The sequence below is a fragment of the Triturus cristatus genome, chromosome 11 (genome assembly GCF_964204655.1).
Source record: "Triturus cristatus chromosome 11, aTriCri1.1, whole genome shotgun sequence".
In the NCBI taxonomy this organism is placed as follows: domain Eukaryota; kingdom Metazoa; phylum Chordata; class Amphibia; order Caudata; family Salamandridae; genus Triturus; species Triturus cristatus.
The window spans coordinates 187,196,634-187,214,748 of record NC_140594.1 but is presented as its reverse complement, the minus strand read 5'-3'; the positions used below and the strand labels follow the sequence as shown (position 1 = coordinate 187,214,748).

The 18,115-nt window shown below is 42.9% G+C and overlaps 1 protein-coding gene across 2 annotated transcripts in view; it reads left to right on the top strand.

Moving 5' to 3' along the window:
• The window catches only part of HECTD4 (HECT domain E3 ubiquitin protein ligase 4), a 2,430,065-nt gene that overhangs the window by 869,165 nt on the left and 1,542,785 nt on the right, over nucleotides 1-18,115 (top strand). For both annotated transcript variants that reach the window (XM_085634374.1, XM_085634373.1), the window contains exon 44: nucleotides 15,374-15,538. In XM_085634374.1, coding sequence (XP_085490500.1) covers nucleotides 15,374-15,538 — 165 coding nt within the window. The remainder of the gene's footprint in view (nucleotides 1-15,373; nucleotides 15,539-18,115) is intronic.

The window sequence follows — 18,115 nt, the reverse complement described above, 5'->3', positions numbered from 1 at the left end:
AAGGCGCCCTCTTCCAACCCGCAGACGTGCTATGGAAAAAAGTTCCAGGTCCAGTCTCGCGCCTGGGGGAGGAGTCTAAAGTAAGGAATCTGCGGTTAGATCCTGTCTCTACCAGATAATGCGTTACCAAAAAGTAACTTGTTTTTTAACTTAATTGTCAAGATTTTTTAGTTTTGTCCAGTAAAGTCTATTTTATTAGAGATGAGAATTTGGTTTCAAATGTTATTGAGAAGCACTGTGAATTTCGAATAGATAAATGTACCCTGACGATATATAGTAGATTGTCTTATTAGCGATCTATAAGGCAGGTCTCTCTAAGTTTTAATGACATGAAGTACACTTTTTCTAAGAGTCTATGGTCTGTATTTGTATAGTTACTCATGATAAGTGATTTGTTTTTAAGATTATTGTATGATGAAGGGATTGTACTATATAGTATTAAGGTTTAAAGGAAAGAATTTTATGAAATAAACTATTTACCACTGGCAGTGTGGCACATCTCTTGCTAGCTTTCCACAATGAAATAATGTCTATCTTTCAAAGTTTAACATGTCATCATGCACCGAAGTGCTCCTCTTGGCCTCTTGCATCCTGCTTGTTGAACACACCAAGTCGCAAATGTGGGCTGTGCAGTGGGATCAAAAGTTTCAGTGGGTTTAGCACCAAGGACATTTGTCTGATTCAATCTGTGTCCGAGAAGACTGCCTATGACCTGCAGAGGTGGCTACTTGACTTCAGCTGGAACAGCGACAAACCCCTCTGCTGCCTACCGTACCTAGATCTAATGGCTGTGAGGACTGCATTGTTTGTGGGTTGGGAAGCTTATCTGAGAAAGATGGCGATTAGAGGACTCTGATCTACGGTGGAGACTCGCCTCCACATCAACTGGCTGGAGTTGCTAGCGATCTGTTCGGCAATGAAAGCATTCCTCCCAACCATCAGGGGGAATGAATACAGTTTCTTAGGGACAGCACAACCACCATGTAGTATTGCAACAAACAGGGTGGTGTGGGCTCGTACGTCCTGTGCCAGGGAGCCCTGCTTCTCTGGAAGTTGCTGAATGTTGAGGGTATCTTCATGATCGCAAAGCACCTGGCAGGATCTGTAAATGCTGGTGTGGACAAACTCAGATGCCATTTCCTAGAGGATCATGGATGGCAGTGTTGCTGGAATTCTGCTCATGCACATAACTATGCACAGGAAACCAGGACCTCAGTGAATTGTGGTGTACCAAAGAACTTACCTCAATACCCAGAACCCCTATCCGACTAGCATCAGTGTCTCATTCGTTCTTCGTACTACAGCGAAGCTACCAATGATTAGACAACCCAGAACAAGCGACTTAGGGTACTCTCAGGAATGGTGGGAATCAAGAACACTCTTTTGTTTTTATTCTCATACCAGTCCACAACGTGAGTAATCAGAGACACAGAAAAGTTTAAAATGTTTATTTTTAACTACGTGCTCTAGGATGCAGTATTTTGGCTAACATAAGCAGGCAAATGATTAGAAATAAAACAATAAGCGTTGTTACAATTCCATAAAGCGCAAAGGGAGAAATCATGTTATAATGATAGTGTAAACCGGTCTTACAGTGCCTTGTGTACCACCCTCCCCTGGCTAGGAGCTAGGTTTTATAATAATAGAAGGTCTCTAGATTTGAAGTGGGAACCCCATACCTCCACGATCAGCTAAGGTGAATCACATCACAGGATCAGCAACGCTCTCTGTAGATGGAAAGGTTTTCTCCAAGTGCCAGCATCATGCATGCAATGCAATATTAAAGGCACCCGAGTTTCAGATATTTGCAGCTGTGTGCGTGTTGTGTCTAGAGCGTGGGCCGATCAACCTGAATCAACAGCATACATTGTTATTTGACCTTGAAGACTTCTGCACGCAGTGTACAGACTGAGGTCGTGGTGTAAGTCTAGGGATGTGAAAAATAGACCGTTCTCATGCGAAGAAAGGCAAGCAGTTCAACTTACAATAACAGTTACATGTAGTGTCGTGTGCAAAATGGCGTTTAAACTTCTAAAACGCTTATGCTAACATAACAATGTATGCAAGCAGAACCCTGTCAAAAAGGTAAGCAATTTACGAACGCAGAGTTCAAGTTCGAGTGAGACCGAGCCAAGTTAATATTTTGCCAAACCGGATAATTGGTAGTAATAAGTTCGAAGTTGTGAGGTAAAAAAAATAAAAACACCAAGAAGGGCGGTATACTGCCTACTCTGGAGAAAAAACAGTAAAATAATGTGAGAACAGTACGTGTTGAAGATGGACATTTGCCAATTCAATCCATCAGCGTATAGGCACAATATGTTGCAACAGCCTCCAAGAGGAAGTCATTGTTATGCCAGGAAGTCATGTGCCGCTGCACATATATCCCAATTCCCTAGAACTCCATGCGCAGCCCATAATCCCGATACCAAAACAGTCCAAGTCATGAGCCACTAAGGAACTCATCAGTCGATCATAATCCGTGGCAGGAGACGCCGTATTGGAGAGACACAAATCTAGAGCCCATTCAAATGTACAATCCAGGCAATGGAAAACGGGTTGCACGCAAGTAAAGTATGAGAACCGGAAGGATAATCCATAGGCTACTCTCAAAGTGGCCAGAGGTAGCGTTCCATAGTATTCAAGCATCCGGTTGCGAAGCTGGAACAGCCGGGTTAGGCTGTCTTGTGGCACATATTGTGCAGCCATTTCTGAGCAAACAAATCAAAAGGAGCACACCGGCAGCCAAGGCGAGAATTAATGGTAACCCGCCGAAGATGCTGGAAAAAATAGAATGAAAAAACACCGTTATCACACCAAATATTGTTTGGAACGAGGTCACAAGGCCGGAGCCCACTATTTTGAAAAAATGCACCAAGCCAGTTGTTGACGAGGCATTGAATATAGTATGAATCAGAGCACGGAAATGTAGTGGGAGATCAGTATTTAAAAGCGCATGCACCTCGGTGCGGGTGTTAGCTACGTGAAGGACAAACGTTTCACGAGAAGAAGTTAGGGCAGCTTCTTTTTGGGACAATAGAGCCCTTATTCTGCTCATCTTGTGGAACTCTGCTTTCAAGGTCGGTACGGAAGGCCAGATGGATATGAGGAGTCTCCCATGCGGGGGCGGAGAAAGCACATTTTTACAGCAGATTACACGTTGGGAGATAGTTACAATGTACGGAATCCCTGATAGCATCACGCAGCATGCTTCATTATTTAAAAGCAAATAACTACCGTTAGCAAGTAAAGTGAAAGTCGGTGTTAAAGCTGGCACTGGATTTCCCTTTAAAATGCAAGCTAAATTCGGGGCTTGGGTGTTACTCACGCCATGCAATTGTATATTTTTGCACATTAGTGAGTGATCAGGTGTAGATGTGCACTCCTCGCCTTTTAAATAAACTTCGTTACCTTCTCTCAGGCACATGTATGTGAATGGGAGTGACCAAACTTCATGGAGAAAAGCGCTACCCAATGGTTCATATCTGCCTAAGGCATAGTGTTTCATACATGAACTGAACTTAAACAAGGGAAAAGGTAGTGTTATTAACCCATGAATGAGCCATACAGCCGAGTTAGATTCGGCCACAGAAAATGGTAAAGGCTCCAACTTTTCAATGTGCAAAAGCAAATATGTTGCATCGTTCATGGACAAGAACTGTTGTATTTCAGTCAGATTAAACAGTAAAAACAGAGACGAGGTATTCATGTAGTCCCAAGGAACTTTCCCAGATTTCAATGTTTGTAAAGTCAATGCAAACTGCATTATGGAATGTAATTGATTTTGACCATGATATAAAACAGACATTTCATCCTGTACAATATCCACAACAGATGAAACAATATTATCCAATGTGTAAATCCTGGAAGAAAGAGTATTAATCCTATTAGCAACGACAGCAAGCACTTTTTCTAAATTAGCTTGATCAATAGCTCTCAGTCTAGAAGCAGCTTCAACTTGAGATAATTTCCAAACTTCGTTGTAAATAGTATATACCCATCTTTTGGACCTGCCTCCTACAGGGCCTTTAACAAAGTCATTCAAATCAACATCGTCAGTCAATTGGGACAAATGAAGTTTAACTGATGCTAAGGTAGAATATTTAAGCCAGTTTTGACTTAATTTTCCTACTGAATAGGTAGTAACAGAATGGGAGCTTTCAAAATGGGGGTCCATCCTAACCTGTGTATAGCCTGGGGCCAGACCCAGAAAACGATGTTGACATGAATCAGAACTTTTTTGCCATAATAACCATCCTCTGGGATCGAAGCTGGAAATATTGAAGGAGGTATTAGTAATTATGGACTGCAATTCATCAAGGGACATATCTGTGTGATTGTCCCAAGTAGGATAAGCACCCAGATCAGGAATGGTAGGGGCATTCATTTTTTTAGAGGTTGCCAATCCAAAGCAAGTGGTGTGAAAATAGTAGAATTTAAAACATGTGGTTCGGGATGAGGCACGCACGATGTAAAACCTTGGTGACCTGCACCTGCCAGCCTTTAGAACCCCAAGATCAATTGTATCTTTCCACACCTCATATAGCCCCCTATAGCTAACTGATCCATAAAAGACTTGGAATACAGTAATTTAATGTGTTTGAGTCTGACTTTGGAAGCGGACTGAGTATTCATTTTGAAATAAAAGGCTTCAGGATTGGATCGACTAAAATCGGTAAAATATGTAAATTTTTTCAATAGAGTTTTCGAACTACCTTAAATGGGAGCTAGATAGTGTTCATATTGTGTTTAATTAACCACATTTTCTAAATGTATTTGCTTTATGCAGGAAATGATTGCCATAGTGCTGGTAACAAAATAATTTGGCATAATTCGCTGATTCTAAGTACAAATCTTCAGCATCAAACGCAGCATAATATTTCAAATCAGAAAAAAGAGCCTCAACGGCTTGGACATCCCAATCATCCGAGCGTATGTTTTGTTTCACAACATTCCCCATTGAAACACGAAGTACATTGGGGACATTAATCACCTCTTTTGGGCCATAAATTTGAAATTTTACAGCATCCCATACAATCCCATCTAACACAGGCCAGGCAGTGATATTGACAAATGTCCGGTCCCTCTTCATGATGTGTGATGAGGAGTGGGGTGCCAAAATTCCATCAATCTAATAGCAGATCCTTCGGTAAGATAATGTCCATTCACTAGACGAAAAAGACCACCCCAAATCCAATCGACATGCACAAAAAATAGAGATGAGCACAAACCAAATGTAAGTCCAAGGGGTCATTCAAAAATGTAATTTAAACCAAACCGCAAAAATAGAAATTTTCGATTGGGCAATTGATGTTGTAGAGTTGGTGTCAAACTGCACTTGTCTGCACACCAGGCAATGACACATCTGTGGGATAGGTATACTCAGTATCATCATGGTGATTACCATCCGGTGGAGTCAATAATGGATTAGTAACAGCATGCATCTTGATGGCAATGTCAGGCCTGTTCGTATTTGCCGAGGCTAAAACAGAATTTCTCAGCATTCCTGGACAAGAGACCGCTGGAGTCATACTAAGAAGAATCGGCCACTCGTAGTTTGCCATTGTCTATGGAGATGTACCTGTTATCCTTGCGACCAGGAAGTGGAGGTAAAATGACTGTTCTTGTACTCTGCACGCCAATCACTGGAACAGGTGCACGATAAGAGGGGCCAAACTCCTTCTTGTTCTCCACCTTCTCATGGACCAGGTAACCGACTCGAGGTAGCTAGCCAACTACCGGAATCTGAAGTGCAGCATCAGTTGTGGAGGGCAAATGTTCTTTTGCAAGACTGTCTCGAGTCTCTTGTATGTTCTGTAACACAGCAGCATGATCATCTACATCAAAGGGTGCAGCGGCCGCCGCCATGTCTAGACCATCAAGGTCCTGGACAAACATTTTTATGCCAAAGAGCATTTCATATGGGGTCCGCCCACCCAGAGACCTTCTAGGGAGATTATTAAGTGCACGTTGAACGCTATACAAATGGGCCAGCCAGTTCCTGCCAGTACCTAAAACCCTAGCTGTCAAGGATTGCTTTAAGTCACGGTTCATTCGCTCCACAACAGAATTGCCCTCAGGCCGGTATGGAGATGAAAATTTGACCTGCACCCCCAAAGACCTCATGGTTTCCTTGTACGCCTTAGAGGCAAACTCTGGACCTTGGTCAGAATGGAGGGTGCCACATGCAAAAATTCCCACAAAGACACAGAAATCCCTGATGACAGTTCGAGCATCAGCGCTGCGTTGTGGCCAAACCCATAGAAAACGTGTGCACGAATCCACTGCAAATAAGATGAACTTATACGCAGTATCAGAGGAGAAAGGACCGTAGTGATCTAAGTAAACACACCCAAGTAGTTTATTAGATATGTACAACTGTGTTTGAGGTGGACGCGCAGCAGTTGAATACTTAATCTGCTGGCAAATGTCACAAGTAAGGACATAATCACGAGTCTGTTTATGCAATCCGCGCCACCAGTAATGTTGTTGCAAGATAGTGACAGTCTCAGAAACGCCTGCATGAGCCGAGGCCATACCTTCGTGAGCGGCTGTTATCAAAGAAAGCCTGCGGTCCGCGTTGGGAATCAGTCTGTCACCAACGTCGGTAATTCTCACATAGGAAACTTTATCAGGACTTCAATGATAAGAGTATTTAGAAGGGAAACCTCTAGGGTAATTATCCTAGATGTCATCAATCTTACTTTTGGATCTTGTAACTGCTGCTACTAAGTATGTTGCCACTGTTTTTGCTGCTTCGTCAGCTAAACTGTTACCAACAGCGTGTACTCCTACGCGCTGGTGACCAAGAGTATGAATTACATTCACGAGAGGCAGAAGTTCTTTAAGTTCTGCGACTCGAATCCAAGGCATTTTATGTTTGATTGTGCTACCTTCGGAATCACGATATTCACTCTGAGTCCAAAAGAATAAATTGTCATTGAAAGACTGAACACAGTAGTAAGAGTCACTTACAATAAGAGTAGTCACACGGGGATCAGCAAACTCTAGTGCAAGCACCAGAGCATGTAGCTCTGCCAACTGGGCGGTACAGTCCCCTAATGTCTGCGTGTGCACGACATCGGACTTGAATTTGCCATTCACTATGGTACCTACCACTATTGCTCAGGCTGCTGAATAAGCATGCTTAGATTCCGTTGACAGTTGCGCCGAACCGTCAGTGTAAATGATACAATGGTAATCCTCAAGTGGGCGCATGGGAGGAGCTGGATGAACAAATTCATATTGCAAGTACTCCTGAGTTTGCAATGAGGAATCAAAGATAAAAGTGACATCCGGAGACGTCAAGGAAGTGGCCCATTGTATCCAACGTGGATGCACTGGCTCTCGTCACTGCCTCAAGGGCAGGATACGGTGTGACAACCAACATGCGTTTCCCCTGCGACAGCACTCTCTCTTTTAGAATCGCCATTTGTACAGCAGTCAATACTTTCTTGACAGTGGAAAAGCGCATTTCGGCCGAAGTGTACAAGTGTTCACTTGTAAGCCATAGGGACTGTGTCTACCTCATTAAATGTCAAGTACGTGAAGCCCACTGCGCCTGGCAAAATTCATATTACCAGGTTTGTGTGGTTGTCACGTGTCGAGAAGTATTTAGATGCAAGAAGATCAGCCTGCAAATATTGCAGTATAGCTGAATGTTCTGGAAGCCAGCAAGATTTGGTAAAAGTAGGTTGTATCAAGGCATATAGCGGCCTGATATGCTGGGCATAATCGGGAATGTAAGTACGCCCGAAATTCAAAAAACCCAGCAAAGATTGTAGTTTTTTCAGAGTTGTTGGACCGCTACTAATAGAGGACAGGTTGGGACTATAAAAGCCATTGGAAATGTCAAGTGTGGTCTTAAACTTTTTTCTCACGAGACTATCAACCAGGACTGAACTGTGGGTATTTTGTACCGCGCACGTCCGCCAATGAGAGTTCAAATGCAGATAATCCGAAACTAGGCGGTACGACCCATCAGGTTTGGTTACAGTGAAAAGTGGATTATTCATGGGTAACACACATGTTTCAATTACACCTTGATATTCCAGTTGGTCTAGGATTTCTGCAACGGGAGCATTCGCTTCTCGCCGCAAGGGATATTGGGGTTGTGGCTGTGGCATTGACCGCAATGGAATCTCATGTCTGGGCGAAAGTTTATCCCATCCGACCTGAGTACGGTACAATGCCGGTGCTAGCACCTGAGCCCACTCTTCTGCAAAGCTCTGCGCCTGCTCCTTTGGCACTATGTGTGCAAAACTAGGGAGGATTACCTCCTCCCCTCTCGGAACGGCCAAAACGAAAGGTGGGGGCCAGTCCGTCTCCGCTCACAAAATGTCATATGTAGAGGTCAGATTTTCCCAAAAAATCCCTCTTATTATACGTTGTATGTCACCTTCAATTAAAAGGACTATTTCACATAGTCTGTCAGGTGGAGCCACTCTAGTGTCAGCAGTTTCTACTGTAATAAACGTGTCAGTTGTTGTCGCCTTCAGATTCGGGCGCAGTTCTTGCGGCACTATTGTAACCTCCGCTCCGCTGTCTAGCAGCGTTAGCGCCCATGTCAGGTTCCGAAGCTGTGTTCTCACTATCTGTGACTTACCTTGCGGTTAATGCAACAATTTTCTTTTTCTAAAATGGAGGGTTTTGACGTGGAAAGTAGTCCTGCTTGCCTTTGCCATCAGCCGGGCGGGGCTGCTCACGTCCTTGCGGGGCACCCCGACCTCTGCCACATTCTCCTCCACGGCTTGTGAGACCGATGTTTCCTGTGAAGAACGAGGAGAACGTTGATCAGGAACATTAAATCTATCAGGAGACCTAATTCTCACGCGATCGCGCAACTCCTTTGTGCGCTCAGTAGACACTGGTATTGGTGATGCAGGACGTGACCCTTGTTTCTGTTGCTGCGTCCCCTGTTTTTTATTTTTCTAATTTTGTTTAGGAAAAACGGGACGGTCGTCTTTACTAGATTTAACTGTCTGAGTTTGCGGTTGAGCTACTATTTTAGCAAAAGGCTTAACACCCAAACTATTGCGGCCAATGGTCTTATAAGCCTCCGCAATAATCTTCGGTAACTGCCGGGGTTTATCGTCAACGAGGCGTAACTCATTTGACACTTGAAAGTTAACCGCATCTCCCTTGACGTTAGCAAGGATGAGATCAGCAACTAGGTCAAACACTCCGACAACTCTCATACCCAACTCGACTGCCGCCTCTGGACCGTGCTCATCCTGAACACGCTTAATCACAGAGGGCAGTACAGTCATAGACGGTGTGCCGAAGCACTTCGTATATACTGCAGGAAACAATGGTCCCTGAAATCAAAAACGATTAGTAATATAATGAATATAGCCAAAGTTGATACTATATTGCAGCCAGTGTCCAGCTGGACAAGGCACCTTTAATAAGTTGAAATGGTTAACAATAATCCAAAGAATGTAAGTAGAATCTTAGTGGGATACAAGCCTGTATCCTGAGACTTACATATCGTGAGGACAACATGTGAAACACATTCAGGCAATTTTAGTGATGTTTCTGTCTGAAAAATATAAAGAGTAGCGAAACATCTAGTACTTATACTGTCACCTTCACAATACGTTATATACAAAGAATCGAATGTGTAAGGTAGACAACTGTGTCGACGGCGTTTCTATCCATATCAGGGGGATATCGGATCATCATCAGGACTAATCAATTAAATTGCCCATATTCAAATGCCTGAATTTACAAAAAATAATGCAAACAAAAAACCATATGAAAATTTGGGAGAAAATGCAAGGAGAAAGGGGGAAGAAAAATAACAACATAGTAGTTATTGATACGTTTTCAAAGGTAAAAACACAAAACGCAAAAATGAGAAATCGCGTCAGAGCAAGCAACTATCTACATTCAAATAAAACATTCAGGACTCGTTGATAACTGGTGGATTAAATTGTAATGGTGGCATTGTGGACACCAGGTGTCCAGATGAGTAATTTAGGAGGTCACGAGAGAAAAGGTGAAGTTAGAAGGTAAACACATGAAAAGCGAGTAAAAACAACTATAAGCTTAGAAGAGCAGTGGGTATAAAATGGGCTATGAGTGAGTGGTTGGTGATTGTAACCACGAACAGTAAGGCTTGTAATGAAGAAGTGATCAACTGTGCGCGTAGAAGTTTAGGCAGTAAAAGAAGAAATGTCTTGTGGTCGGTAAACTGTGATACGAAGACATGCCATTATTATGCCAAGCATTGTCACGGAAGATTAGCGTTTAGCTGGTGAGAGATAAGCCGTGGTGAGAAAAACATGCCGTGAAGGTGCCGCGGAAAAAGGGGGGGGGAGAATTTTACCTCATTATATAGATATGTAATCAAGGGGGGCGTCTAGGACGGGTAGCGAAACCACAATATTCCTGAAGGACGCGTTTTCGAGGTTCAATGCCTGTGAAATACAAGGCTGAAGTGAGGAGGGTAAAGTTGAAGCGGCGAGTGGAAGACGGTAGAGCGGGTTTAGACGCTTACCTACGGCTATGGGGTTCCGGGAATACAGGTCACGGTACCGATTCAAAGTTCGTCTGGGAGGACAAATAAAGACAAGCAGTGGGATGAGGAAACGTGTGGGGATATCGTGGGGGGAGAGCATGGGTGAAGCGATAATGAACCTTACCTCAAAATGGTGAGAGAAATGAATTCCGTGGCCACGCCAAAAACATCTCGTTCGGACAATGCCGGATCGGAAGTGAAGCGGATGTGCAACTCCCGTCATGCCATAGGTATAAGGAGTCATGTGGGCGATCATGTGATTCGGAAATAGGGCGTGTGACCGAAAAGAGAGTGATGTGCGATTGCAGGCGCCATATTGAGAAGGTAAAAGGACAGAAATGCTAGTTGAGAGCCCAGGAGGCAAGGGAATTGAAATGAATTAAGGAATTTCAGCAGGTAGCTACAGAAAGATATCGTGCCTCAACAATATACATTAGAGAGTAATGGTAGAACATATGCAATCATGCAGAGTAGTTTGTTATGCACAGTATTGTAATACAGGGCACTGTCACAAAAAACAGAGCAGTCGTGAAATGCACGAGTGGAGGCAAGGGTATTGTGGTCATAGTGAATGTTCAAGAAGATGGAATGGAACGGTCCAGGAAGTTATAACAAAGAAGTCCAGTCCTCAAGGCGGTTCAACCCTTTGTGAATGCTACCAGTTTTCAGAATCCACTTCAATTCCTCTTTGTTCAGCAATTGCGAGAGATCTGCGCCTCTCGGGGGGATTTTTACAACGGAAACCACTGTCCAGCGTATGTCATCCTCAGTATGGCCTAAAGCCTCAAAATGTTCGACCAAGGGTGCATTTGGTGTTTTGCATCTTAATCTGCTCCTGTGTTGGCAGATTCTAATCCGGATTTTTTGCATGGTTTGACCTATGTGGGTCATATCACAAGGACAAAAGATGGCATAGATAACATTACAAGTATTACAGTTGCTGAAGTGCTTGTGTACATTACGTATATTCCTAAATACAAACTCTTTACAATCTGAGGTAAATCTACACACTGTGCAGTTGCCACATCTAGTGGGACCAATCAACGATGGTAGGGCCCAGTGGTCATGGAAAGTGCCAGTATTAGTTGTGCTGGGAAGTGCCGCTCTTACCAGGTGGTCTTCGATGTTCTTGCTTTCTTTGAAAGCAAAGAGAGGTCTCTCAAGATTGAGTATTCCTGCGTTCACCACATTCCAATGTTTGAGAATACTTTTACGTAGTTTGTTGGAAGAGAGGGAAAAAGTAGTGACGCAAACTATACGGTTCTGTGTATTCTTGGCTTTGGGTTCCAAGAGAACTTCCCTTGGACAGTACCATGCTTTTTTGAGGGCACTACGGATCAATCTTTTTGGGTAACCTCTAGAGGTCAGTTTGTTACTTAGTGTTTTCGCTTCTCTGAAGTAGTCCTCTTTGAGGGTACAGTTACGTCTTATACGTAGGAATTGAGAATATGGTAAAGAGTCTCTTAACGCTCTGGGGTGGTTGCTACTATACTTCAGCAGAGTATTCCGTTCAGTGGGTTTCCTAAAAAGGCTAGTGATTAGATGTCCATCTTTGTGTACAATATTGAGGTCAAGGAATGGTATAGATGCTTTGTTATGTGTGAGTGTGAATTTGAGACAACCGCAGTTGTTGTTGAGCCAATGGTGGAAATTTTCAAGCATGGTTTGAGTGTCATGCCAGATCAGAAAAATGTTGTCTATGTAACGTTTCCATAGTGACATGGCAGAAAAGAAAGGGAGCAGTTTTCGCACCAAATCTAGCCATCCTGTACATGAACGCACTCGAAACGAACCATATACTGGTTCAGCAGAACCCTTTCTTTTCTGCCATGTCACTATGGAAACGTTACATAGATGACATTTTTCTGAAGGTGCCTTGTCCGGCTGGACACTGGCTGCAATATAGTACCAACTTTGGCTATATTCATTATATTACTAATCGTTTTTGATTTCAGGGACCATTGTTTCCTGCAGTATATAACCTCCCAAGGTCCCTGTCTAATTCCTTTGGGTGCCCTTGTGTTTTTTCATATAGGAAGCACTTCGCATAGACTGCTACAAATACTTTATCCCAGTTCGCACAATCGGTCACCTCTGGTACTAAGTCTTTCTGCAAACTAATCGTCAGAATCCTGTGTTTTTCCACAGGAGTCTTATTAGGAAATACTGCTTCCAGCTGGTCAAATTTTTCAGCAGGCCAGTAAGGCATATCGTCCTTATTCTGGGGGTGCTTGCCCATTACCGAATTAACCATGACGGGACTAATAGATATCCCGGCCGGTCCAACTGGTTGCGTCGCAACCCCAGTTGCCCCCACCTGGAGGTTGCGTGAGACGTATTGCACTAAAGCCCTGTGTACCGCTATCAAGGTGGTATGTAGCGGACGTACGTCGTCCACTGGGGCTTGCAAATAACGTGGATGTGGTGTGAACCCGGCCAAGACTGGCCAAGTGGCCCCAGGGATAGACAAGGGGCCTAACCGAACCGGAGTTACGGCGTGGGGAAGGGCGCCATTAAACCAAATACGATGCTGCCATGCCAAAATCAGAATCTCCTGTGTCCTATATGGTGTGTAATCCGCAGGTATCGCAGTAGGAGTGTAAGAATGGAATGTTTCATCATCCGCATTTACTGCAGGAAACGTAACCCAAGAGTAGAAAAGCTCAAAGGGGAACGCTGCATCGGCACTCACCACAAAGATTACTGACATACCATCGCCGGGCACCCCGAACTGTGTCAGATGATGCCGGAGCGCTGCGCGACTATGTGGGGCTATATTAATCACCCATAAGGACACAGAGAAGAAAAACAATCTACATGAAATGCAGCACATAAAGGGCAGTAATTCAAAATGCAAACGTTTTTAATTGTCAAGCTTGAATGAACCTATAATTTATCCATTTAGGTAGGTTAATCCATCACTTCTGTCAACCGGAAACAGGAGTGAGGGTGTTGTGGACAAATATAAGCACTACTACTAAAGCGTCTCGAATACAAGACCACACGTTAGGTGCGCCATGTTGCGGGGATTCTGCTCATGCACAGAACTATGCTCAGGAAACCAGGACCTCAGTGAATTGTGGTGTACCAAAAAAATCACCTCAGTACCCAGAACCCCTATCTGACCAACATCAGTGTCTCATTCGTTCTTCGTACTACAGCGAAGCTACCAATGATTAGACAACCCAGAACAAGCGACTTAGGGTACTCTCAGGAATGGTGGGAATTAAGAACACTCTTTTGTTTTTATTTTCATACCAGTCCACAACGTGAGTAATCAGACACGGAAAAGTTTAAAATGTTTATTTTTAACTACGTGCTCTAAGATGCAGTATTTTGGCTAACATAAGCAGGCAAATGATTAGAAATAAAACAATCAGTATTGTTACAATTCCATAAAACACAAAGGAAGAAAACATGTTATAATGATAGTGGAAACAGTATTACCCATCGACATAACATCTGCCAGGTGAGTGACTGAACTTCAGATTTTGTCTCCTGTTCCATCATTTGTCAAATGTTTTCCAGACAAATGGTTCTTCGAACAAAAACAGCACTTCTACCCAAAGTACTCCGCGCTTTCATGTAGGACACTCTATCACCTCATCAACATTTTATGACCCATCTCATGCATCAACGGTTGAGGAATCGCTACATCTCAAGTCTATGAGGGCCCTTATGTTTTTACATCGACAAGAGCAGGGAATTTCTGCATGATTACCTTCTGTTTGTTGGTTTTTTTCTGGGGCACAGAATAGCAACGCTGTATGGAAAAGAATCATCTCTAGATGTTTGGTATGGGCTCGCCAGAAAACAGCCACCAGAATAGGTGTGTGCTCACTGCACCAGAGCAAGAGCTGTTTTCATGGCGCTAGCGCATGGTGCGCTAGTCTTGGTCATCTGCCAAGCTGCTACAGTGGGTGTCCATCCGTCTGTTTGGTAAGCATTACCGCGTATAAAGCCAGATCCAGCTGGACAGGCAATCACCTGATCTGTCCTGCATAATTTCCTGATCTGAGTCATTCCACAGATGCACTACTTTGTAGGTACTGCTTTGGTATGTGTTCAAAAGATATGGAATCTACAGTTAGAAGTGTCCATTAGAAGAACAGGTTACTTACCTTTGGTAACAACTTTTCTGGTACAGACTCTATCTAACCACAGATTCCTCAGCTGCCCACCTTCCTCCTTGTTCAGTGGAATGGTCTTATTCAGTCCAATTTTAATAAGATTCCGTCACAAACCAAAACATTTCTACTCACTGTTTCACATTGGTTTTTATGGACTTTCACGTCTGTTGACAAGTAAGACGTTCAGACAGAAACTGACACCAGTGCAAACAAGTGATGTAAATATACTGGTCCCAATGTCACATCGGCATGGGATGGAGTGCCACAAGGCAGAAGGACGCCGCCTGTTGGCGTGCAAGGGGATTTCCATGCAAAGGTTTTCATCTCCAGTCTGGCGCCACAGGAAACTCTAAAGTTTGAGGAGTCTGTGGTTCTAGTCTTTTTTTACCAGAAAAGGCATTACTGAAGTTAAGTAGCTTGTCGTTAGGCTATTTCAGCAGGTCATTACGTTTGAGCAGGTTAAATATTGTTAATCTTAGTGACTCAAGTAATTACTATGTCCTACTTGTATTTATTGTAATGGCCTTGTGGGGGAAAATACACTTCATAATTTTGGCTAAAATAAAGCTTTTTTTCAATAAGCCCACAGTAAAAATGTACTATGAAAACATTTGGGCCTGTGATCTTGTATGCATGTTGTACTGGTAGCCTTGGTGTTTGTGCTGTCACACATTGGACTGATGTTTGTATGTGATGATGTTTTATATAATTTCTTTTCTAGGTCTTAGGCAAAGGAATAGCTGGGAGCATTGGAGTGGTAACATCTATTAATGAACAAGAAGGCATTGCAACTGTCAGATTTCCATCTTCAGACTTCAGAAAGACATCCAAAGCATCAGACACATTGACAATTCCATTATTTAGGCTATGTGTCCCTAGATCAGAGGTAAGGTTGAATTTCAAGTCTATATTGGAGTTTACATTTAAATTGACCTCTGCAGTAGTAATTTTCACTGATACGATTCATGAAGTCGAGCAAATGCTTGGAACAATGAGAGGAAAATAGATTGCAAGCTTTTTCAAGTGCCTTCTAAGTTGTAGCAGATCGTTGTCATTTTGAACCACAGATGACTAGAAACGATCAGAACTGCTGGCTATTTCTTGCATGTGATCTGGATGAAAGACTTGTAATAGAAGCTTGCTGTGTAATGGTATCTGGAAACTGTCTTCAGTATTGGTAGCATATGAGAACCTGTACCAGCTATCTGTCCACTACCTCCACCCCTGGCCAAACCAAAGTGGAACAGATGTGTCCTCCCGTCTGATCAACTGCACTGCAATAAATACTTCTTGAGGACAGGCTGCCCTACAGTATGTTGAGTGTGAGAGGGAATATGTCCGAAGGGGAGGTGTATGTAAAATATTTACCTGCTGATTGAAAACTTTATGCCTTTGTGAGGTAACCCTGCGCTGATTGGAAGGCGAATTAGACTTTTTGCTGATAGGAGTGGTATGAAAGCAAATATGGTTCAGAGAAACCCTGCACTACTTGCACAAGGTCTGAAAATAACCATGTATAAAGAATAGAATAGAGGGCACGACAGGGAAACACGCAGGTAATGCTATTGTACCAGTGAGAAATTATTAATTAATGATATTGTACCAGTGAGAAATTATTCATTAATGGGTGAGGTGGGGCAATTGGTGCACCTTAACTAATGAAGCTAAAGGTGAGAAGATCCATAGTTAAAGTGAGAAGAAGGAACCCATACTAGTATGACCTATTCTGGTATGAACTGTGTACAGACGCTGTACTAATATGAAAGACGGGTATGATTCCCAGTACTTTTTGGAGTGTGGACAAAGTCTACACTTGTGGAAATCACCTGCAGTGATGTTGAGCAGGAGTGTAGCTATTAATACTTCAACAAGTGCCGTTGCTATGGGGCCCAAACGTTTGAGGGGCACAATGCACCCAAATTGTAGCTGGCGGCCTATATTGTTGGCTTGCATGACACACTTGATACACAAGTGATGGTAAATGGTCCCGCACTAAAAAGGTTGGCAAATTGACCTCCCTGGCATTAATAATATATGGAAGAGAAGCCCCGGAAGTAAGGACAAACTAAAGAGAATAAGGGATAAGGTGAGACATAAGGGTAGTGAACAAGAGGTGAGAAAAATGGTATTAGATATTGTATTTTGAAAACAACGTTCCTGGTATTGAAAAAAATAATCAGGACTTTTGTGATGTGACCCTAAGAATGACCTATATTAACCTTCCATACTTACATTGTTGGAAGAGGTTTGTAGGTCAGGTTGTTGAATTAATATTTTTACCGTATTGCATTAAGACTAGGTCCTGAGTTGCAGTCTCTCCACTCCTAAATACCTAAAGAGGGCATGCTTAAAAAGTTAATTATGCTGTAACTCTCTATTATTACTGTTGTCTGAGTATAGATTGGCTACACCTGTAATTTCTTCCACGTAAAATAGGAGCCATTCAGAGCTCCTAATTCTGTTTTTGTTCATCACTTGTCTTTGGAAACTTGCAGGTAGTTTGATTTCACTTGTTCAGGCTACCTTGCTTACATATCAACTGAGATATAGCCCTCTACGCTCTGAGATCAAAATATGTTTCTAAAGAATATTAGCTCTGACGGATTCCTTGCTTGAACACCTTCTCAAATGCCAAGCTGGATCTGGAAATTATCTCCAGTGCCAGATGGCATTATTAATAGTCAAAGTCAATGTCTCACTGCTCCACTAGAAATAAATGCTGACTGCTTATATTGCACCATGTGCACCAGTTATACCCGTTGGCTTTTTTCCTGGACTCCATAGACATGGGATACTGAGCTGTTGGGAATCTTCTCAACTATGTTATAGATATTTATGTGGCTTTTTCTAGAATTTTTGCTGTATGTCGCTTCCAAAATCATGTGGCCTCAAGCCATGTAAATTACTGACATATGTTGGTCACTGGCCATCATGCTGCTTGCTTTTGACTTTGTGGAATAAGCCTGTGCCTCTCTTGCACACTGCTAATGGATGCAGCCGACTGCTCTCAAGGGAGGAGAGTCCAAGCTTTTTATGGCTTCTATGAAGAAAAGTCAAAGACTCTTTTCCAGAACAGGACTAGGTCAAGATCAAGAAGTAGATTGAGATCCAGGTCTTCTTCCTTGGAAAGAAGGCAGACGAAGCTTAGAAAGAGCACCTCTCCGCTCAGCATGGCAAGAAGACAAAAAGGGAAAAGGCTCACTTGTTCTTTTCTTCATCTGAACCAATACCCATGTTAAAGCCCGTCCACCGTACATTAGTTTCCTATGCCAAGTGCTTCAAATGAACATCTTATGGCTTTCAGAAAGGCAGTGATGTAAGTTTTTGCCATTCCTTCCTATTGGGTGTTACTGTTGGCTCCCGATGAGTTTTTTCCTCACATGCGATTCAGCTGAGCAAGTTCATTATGGAGCAGTGAATAAATAGGTCACAGAGGCACTTAATATTTCCCTTTATTCAGAAT